Here is a 7,805-nt window from a genome sequence, read left to right on the forward strand (position 1 = left end):
TTAAAATATATTTTGTTTTGACAAATGTTCCCAATGAATACTTTTTGCCCCATGAAATTTTACCACATAAAGAGTTCAGCAAAGTCATCATAACTGGCAGATAGAACATGTAAGTTTCTATTCTTATACTTAAACATTTCATAAAGAAAAATGTTCATGTTATCCTCAATTACCTGGAACCAATAGTTCTTTTATATATCTTTAAGAAAGCCCCCTTGGGAACCTGTCTCAAGGCTCCCAAATAAAAGAAATCCTTATCCCAAATATGAATTGACATTCACTACACCCACTCCCACATACATAGAATATGTACCCACTAGGTGAATTTAGTTGGGCCTCAGTAGACAAATCAGCTTCAGGCTCAAGAGGAAAAAAAAAAAAACCTAAGATATGAAAGGAATAATTTTCACCTATAACCAAGGCTCAGGCAAAAAGGAGGGGTTCCTTAAATCACTTTTACAGAATGCTTACCAAGGGCTCTTGAAACTTTATCCCTATTGACAAGCCACATCCACCAATATTGGATCCTTGGTCTGAATTCATAAAAACTAACTGAACACTGCTATAAAGTTCAAGCCTAAAGAATTATGAGCTTGTTCTACTGCCAAGTAACCTCAATGCCTTCTGGAGATACAGAGTATAAATGCTGCATAATAGCTGGCTAGCCAAATCTGGAAATTTCCCAAGGACATTACTTAATTGTATTTTTTAAATTTTTCCTTCTTCAGATCTTTGGTTTAAACATTAAAAACTAATAATAATAGCACCTTTCATTCATCAAAAATAACTTTTATAATTCTTCCGAATCATAGGCTTCTGAATAGTTTTAAAACCAACAAGTTGGGAAGACAAAATCCTGACTTCTAAATACATACCTATTAAGAGATTTATTTTACGTGTGCTCACCTCAGTGACTTTTTTTCAGTCTTTAACCTATGGACATAAAGTTCAAGAAGATACAAACATTTATTTGGTAACATATATTGGGTCATTTAAGTGCCCTCTTCAATACTAACCTATCTACCTGACTATTTCTGTTGTTATAAAAATAATTTGTGATTTTGATCCAACTATTTTTTCCCCTAATAGATTAGTGAAAAGAAATGAAGGGATTCAAAAAGTAATTCTCTTAACACACAATTTCTCCTAGCCTGATCTCTTCCCCAATTACTTTTTTTCCCTATCAGGAGCAGCTTCACAAAATGCTGGTAGAAAAAAAAATTGATTAATCCCCAACAGAACACAAAAATGGACAGTGGACCTCATTATCAATATTCATGAAACAATTCTGTAACCATCATGCCAAAATCCAGTTCCCCACAAACCCCAACTCAGGGTTTTAAAGGTACCATGTATGCTGTTCATTCATAAGAAACAGATGTAAGTCCAAATCATCTGCTTTAAAAAGGAAAATTCACACAATTCACACATAGATATATACATATATGTGTACATATATGTATATATAAATGTATATACTTAAATAGTATTTTTAAATGACCTTAAAGTTAATGATGACAATAGACTGAAACATAGATTGTCTTGGCAAATGTTCTCAATGCCTATAATCCCTTACACAAGTAAAGTATAGGTATTGGAGTCCAATCTTATGTGTGTGAACATATTCAAAGAGCTATGTATGTACATTCATATATTCTTTACAAGTATACACACATATCAAAATACCCATAATGCCCATGTGTCTGTAGCAGTTTAATTTACTGTTCTGACAGTCTGTTCATTGATGGTGGTGGCTTTGTCTCCTGCCTTCAGTTTGATCTCTGTTGGGGTTCACAGCTTCCTAACAAGAACATTTCCCTCCCACCTCCCCCTTGCTGAAACCCCTTGCTTTCTCCTTCTCCCTATAAGTTGCCAGGCTTTACCTGTACTCATTTTCTATTGCCCTGGTCTCAACCTGCTCAGGGACCCAGGAATAGCTGTCAGCTGCATTCTTAGGGGACTTCTTCTTTATTGCCTTTTTTGCTTTCTTCTTGCGATAGAACACTAATCCCAGGGCTATAGCCAGAAGAAGCAAGATGGCTGCTACTGCTCCCAAGATATAAAATAGGAGGAATTTCTGGCCATCAGTGTCACCATCACTCCCATTTGCCAAGGATTCCCCTTTGTGCGATCCTCCAGCAGTGGTGATCTCTGTGGGGTAGACAGTGCTGGAGATCACCTGGATTTTTGGTTTCCTGCTGAATGTAGGAGGCCTGGGAGGGCTTTGAGTGATAGCAGGATTACTCTGTTGGGAAAGTCCCCCCACCGTAGGGGCCACATTGTAGGGAATGCTAGCTCCTCGGGCCACCTCGGGTCTCTTGGTTGCATCCAAAACTGAGGGAGAAGAATCACTGTTCTCTTTTTCTTTCTCCTTTTCCTCTTTCTTATCCTCTACTAGTTCCTTTCTTTCCTTCTCATCCTTCTCCTGATGACTGTCACCGGGAAGAACTGACGTGGTATGGTTGGCAATGCAGGAGACGCCATTTGGTGCTAAGTTCCATCCTGACAGGCAGCCACAGCGGAAGGAACCTGGGATATTGAAGCAGAGGCTTTCACAAGGGTTGCCCTCCTCATCACATTCATTCACGTCCTGGCACTGGGTCCCGTCCTCCCCAGTAATCACGTAGCCCTTGAGGCAGGTACACTGAAAAGAGCCTTCGGTGTTGGTACAAAGCTGTGCACAGGGTGAGTGGCCCTCCGCGCATTCATCCACGTCCCAGCATTCCATTCCATTATGGCCTTGGGGCTCATAACCTGGGCGGCAGGTGCAGTGGAAGCTCCCAGGAGTGTTGACACAGTCCTGGGCACACGGTAACCTATCACACTCATCCACATCGTCGCAATCCAGTCGATTTGGAGTGGGCTTGAAGCCTGCAGGACACAGGCACTCGTAGTGTTTTCCGTGACCCCCAGGGCTGCACTTTGCCTTTCCCCTGCATGGGTTAGGATGGCAAGGGTCTCGGGGGACGCAGGACACCAAGTCATCAAGGAGACGGTATCCAGGACGGCAGCCACAGAGGAAGGAACCATCCCCTCCCTCTAAGCACTCCTGCTGGCAGCCACCATTATTGAAGGCACAGCCATGATTTGAGGATGCACAAAAAGGGCCAGGGGTGCCCCAGTCAAATTGGTTGGGGTTTCGTTCCTTACACACAAGGTAGTGACTTCTTTTTTCATCTCCATACCCACAGTTCACATTGGCTGCCGAGGCAAAAGGCACAGCAGCCAGGGAGGTGCTAGTAGCCCCAAAGGGTGTTGTGTAGGTCACCTCGCCTGGCCCCCCAAGAGCCACAGGGTGGCACATACCTTTGAAACTGAACTTGCACACGTAGCCCTCAATGTTCCTGCCTGGTGAATCTGTTGTGCCACATGGGCTTTCTGTCCACTTGGGGACCGAGTGGGCAGCAGCAAGAGAGGATGCAGAAAGATCCACGGAGAGGGAAGCGCAGCGCTTGGAGATGCATGTGCCCATGGGCTCCTTCTGCCAATTGGAGTAAGAAGTATTCTCACCACCTCCCACCCAGCTGAAGCCCTTCAGTGGTTCATCCGGGTTCATACACTTGCCCTTTTCCCTCTGAAGCCCAATCCAGAATTTGACCATCCGGCCTGGGGCCTCCCTGTCAGGCAGCTGGGCCAGGGCTTCTTGGATATGCTGGGCCTCTTCTTCATTCTTTACTGTGGCCAGGTTCCCCCCATTGGTACTGCAGCTGAGCTGGGCCTCAGCGGCACTGAGTTTGTCCCAGTGGGCCGTGTAGCAGGCAGTCCCAGCACACACAGCAGCTGCCTCCTCCTCCTCCTCATTGCTGGCCCCAGCCCAGGTCTTCGTGCTGAAGAGCATCTGGTTGAGTAGCAGCAGGATCAGTGGGAGCAAGGCTGTCCCCATTGTGGCTCCCAGCTTTCTCTCAGCAAGCAATGAGGGCCAGACCAGGGGCTGCTGCCTCTGCTCTGTAGCTCCTATCTTAGCCCCCAGCTGTAGAGATGGGATCTAAAAGGCACAGACTCATCCACTCCAAACACAAAGGAGAACCAAAGGGCTACTGGTGTTTCACGTCCCCTTGACCCAAGGCGCATCCTGTGGCTGTTGTGTTTCTTATTTCTCACCGGAGACGGGGGTTTCCTGTAGAGAGCAGTTGTGTGACTCCTGTTGCCTTCATGGTTTTGTTGTTCCCAAGTGGAGCTACTCAGCGTCTCTTTGTCCCTGGCTAAGTTCTGTGGAAAAGCGGCACTGAAGGGGGAAAAAAATTGTAACTCAGAGATACTGTACACTTTATTTTCGCTGCATTTTCTTTCCCATCTGCATGAGAAACTCAACTGGCATGCTGCTATCTGAATAAGGCTTTTTTTGGGTAGAGAACTTAAAATTCATATTCATTGGAGGGACTTCTGCTAACCCATAATAGTATAAAACAGCCTTTTGGTTCACAAACAACCACTGTACCCAAAGTAGGAAACGTGGGGTGGGGTGAAGGGAAAAGAAAGTGCCCTGAGATTTGGGGCCCCAGCAGCATGGATGGTCATGATTTTCAATCTTCTGGGGAAGCAACCAAGCATTTCTTTTGCATATCTCATGTTCCCAATTAGCATTGAGAACCTTTCCTTTCATTCCCTCCATGAACTTTAAATAGATAAATAAATCTCTAAATAGGAATTGGGTCGTGGGAATGTCTGAGTTCCAAACACTATCCCAAGCCGTTTATGGATTTTAAACTAAATTGGATTACGTAGGCAGTTTGCAAAGCTGTCAGAATCCAGTTTATTAAGTCTTGAGGAAACAGGTTGTTTAACAAACAAACATCCTGGCAGGGGAAAAATTCTCCTGGGCTTGATCTTCTTCGGGCTTCATATTATGACTTCATCTCAGATGTTGAAGTTGTATGGTGCTGGATTTAGGATCTTCTGGGTAAACGAATGGAGTTGTGTCAGAACAAAAGATAGAGCAACTGCTACAAGAATTCCCCTGTTGCCCGATAATTAGCCATTTAATCGCTAAAATTTCCTACCTACCTCCTCATTCGACGCTTCATACACATACCCCAATGCACAGAGGACCCTAAATGCAGAAGCTAGATTTCCCACTCCCCCACCCCAAATAAGCTAGCCTGGCAAGGGAACCAGTTTTGATTTAGGAAAGGCAAAAATTAATCTCTATCTCAGTACCCATAGCCACTCCTCTATATGTATACATGCATTGCTGTCACTAGATATTCCCTGCAGATTCAGGCTGAGGCATCCTTGGTTAGTCTTTTTCTGGCCTTTTTCTAGAGAGAGACAGTGCCTTTTCTCCTCTTTGCCCAAGAGTATGCAATGTTTCCCACTGCAGAAGGAAAATGAATCAAGGTCAATAATATCTACATTAGCCACATGAGACAAAATTAGAAATCTGAAATTATAACAAAAATAAAATTATTTTTAAATAAAAGAAAATAAATTCACATGCAGTTCTTTTCTAAAGGAATAAATAGCTGTCTATTGATAGCATGCCAAGGAAGAAGAATAAACCCTACCTTTTCTAACCCTTCACTAAAATATTCCACTCTCTAAACAATTTGATACTTAGTTTAAGGGGAGAATGTCAAATTAACCCCAGTGGTCAAGCTATGGTGAAGAGGCATTAAGTATGATCATATCAGAGATCTGATTCAGTTGACTCAATATTGAGTTCAAGATGTCCCAAAAATCTTAATGCAGTTTTAAGTTTTAATATCTCTTTGTTGATGTTCAGTCATTTTCAGTAATGTTTAACTCTTAATGACCCCAATTGAGAATTTCTTGGCAGAAATACTGGGGTACTTTGCCATTTCTTATAAATGAGGAAACTGAGGCAAATGGGGCTAAATGACTTGCCTAGGGTCACAGTTACCTCAATGGCACTGAGTTTTTCAGATACTAAGTTTCTGAGGTCAGATTTGAATTCAGGAAGATGAGCCTTTCTAACTCCAGGCCTGGCACTCTATCCACTGTGCCACCTAGCTGCCTTTAAAACTATGGGACAACCATATAATGGAAGTCACTATAGCCTTCTGCTCCATATTCCAATAGTGCTTATTAGCACTTTCTTCTTGAATCCTTGACCCTCTTCAGTGGTAGGCTTCCTTAGCTGAGTATTGCTCACCTGTTACTTCTGAGTTTTTCTTCCCAGGAGGCTTATTCTACACTCACCAGAATGAAATCTAACACACAGGGGAAAGAAGTTAAAAAAAAACTGCAAGCAAGCAAGAAAATCATTAATTCATTTCACTCATTTTCTCATTCAATAAATATCGATTGAATGGCAACATTGAAGAATATAGGAGATGTGAAGTTCAACTTTCTGGTCTTCATCTTAAAAGGGAAGGGAAAATCCTCACACTAATGTCAATGATAGCACCCTAAATCATATTGCTAAAATACTCACACATGTTGATTAAAAAATAACAGATGGAGACTTGTTTGCCAAGTTGACTCACTGACTGTTGAGAAATATCATGAAATATTCCCAGTCTACTTTCTCATCTCCCAAGTCTCTAATTTCTTCTGACTTTCGGTTCTTTCCCCACTAATCTCCACTATCTCTGCTAAATCATCCTGGGTCCTCTCACCCTGATTCCTTGAGTCCTAGTTTCTGACTATTCATTTTTATCTGGAATGGGAATATATTGCAAAGGAAGTAGAAGGGGTCTTTAAAAGGTAGGAAGGACCATGCTTAAAGACCTTGGGAAGGGAAATGGGAAAGAGGCAGGGAATCATCTGGTATAATTTGGCTCAATGTTTAAAAGGCACTTTGGGCAAAATGCAGTATGGCGATCTGTAGCCTTACCACATTGTTCTTCCCTTTTTAATGATAATTCAACAGACTTTATTTAGAGTGAAGGTTCCTCCCAGAAGAATAATCATTAATGATAATAATACATGGTTTCTAGGATCCTGAAAGCTCTTGCTTAGGTACTGGCTGATCTCTACAAGTAAGTCACTCCAAATGAGGTCAATATTACTACTATTTAAAAAGTTTGGTTATGTATGCAAGGACTTATGACTATTATCCACTTCTATTTTTCTGGGCTAGGTGAATACTCTGAGTTGTTTAGAGAAACTAATACTCATCAAGAAGGGGGTCATTTTGCTCCTCAACTCTCTATAGTAAGTCTTAGTTATTCAGAGGCATTATTCAGTGTGGATCATCTAGGTCTTTTTGAATGTAGAACTAATGTAATTTCCTGGATTTAGGATTTCAAGTCCTTGGCTTGCCTTTTGCCCCTTACTATGTGATCTGACACAAATTACTTAGAAATTTAGTATACTGAGTAATCAACAAGTAATTTATTAAATAGTGTAACATCCTAATCCTACAATAGTCACTATGTGCCAGGCACTGTGCAAAGAAGTAGGAATCTAATGCTCTTGTCCTCATAGAGGTATAGCAAGGAAAAAAATGAAAATATATGTGTGTGTGTATAGTGTGTATAGTGTGTGTGTGCGTGTTTTTTAAACATAAAGCATCCTCTAAATGCTAGTCATTATTACTATGTTCATCTCCTACTTCCTTGTTACCCACCTTTTAATCATTATCATATGCATTAATTTTGCATGAAAGGAGAAGAACCCCAGGAGATGAAGATGAAACTTAGACTTCATCTACAGAATTATGACAAAATGGGAATGACTGAAAGATTTAGCTGGTCTGACTTTCTAGTGCAGCTACTTTGTTGGACTGGAAAGGATCCTAATGATGAGCCCTTTGTTCCCACTGCACATAGGGCCTAATGTTCTTTTCTTGAACCAGCCCGGAGTTGACAATTAAGGGTTCACTATTGGGCTCCTCCCCAGTC

General features: G+C 42.0%; 1 protein-coding gene across 1 annotated transcript; it reads right to left on the minus strand.

The window, feature by feature from the left end:
* Positions 1-1,605: 1,605 nt before the first annotated feature.
* On the minus strand, positions 1,606-3,883 carry CD93 (CD93 molecule). The gene has a single exon (XM_044660747.1). It carries the CDS (start codon positions 3,881-3,883, stop codon positions 1,880-1,882), a length of 2,004 nt encoding a protein of 667 aa, XP_044516682.1. The 3' UTR covers positions 1,606-1,879.
* Between the last annotated feature and the right edge of the window lie 3,922 nt (positions 3,884-7,805).

This window comes from Gracilinanus agilis, chromosome 2, assembly GCF_016433145.1.
Source record: "Gracilinanus agilis isolate LMUSP501 chromosome 2, AgileGrace, whole genome shotgun sequence".
Lineage (NCBI taxonomy): Eukaryota > Metazoa > Chordata > Mammalia > Didelphimorphia > Didelphidae > Gracilinanus > Gracilinanus agilis.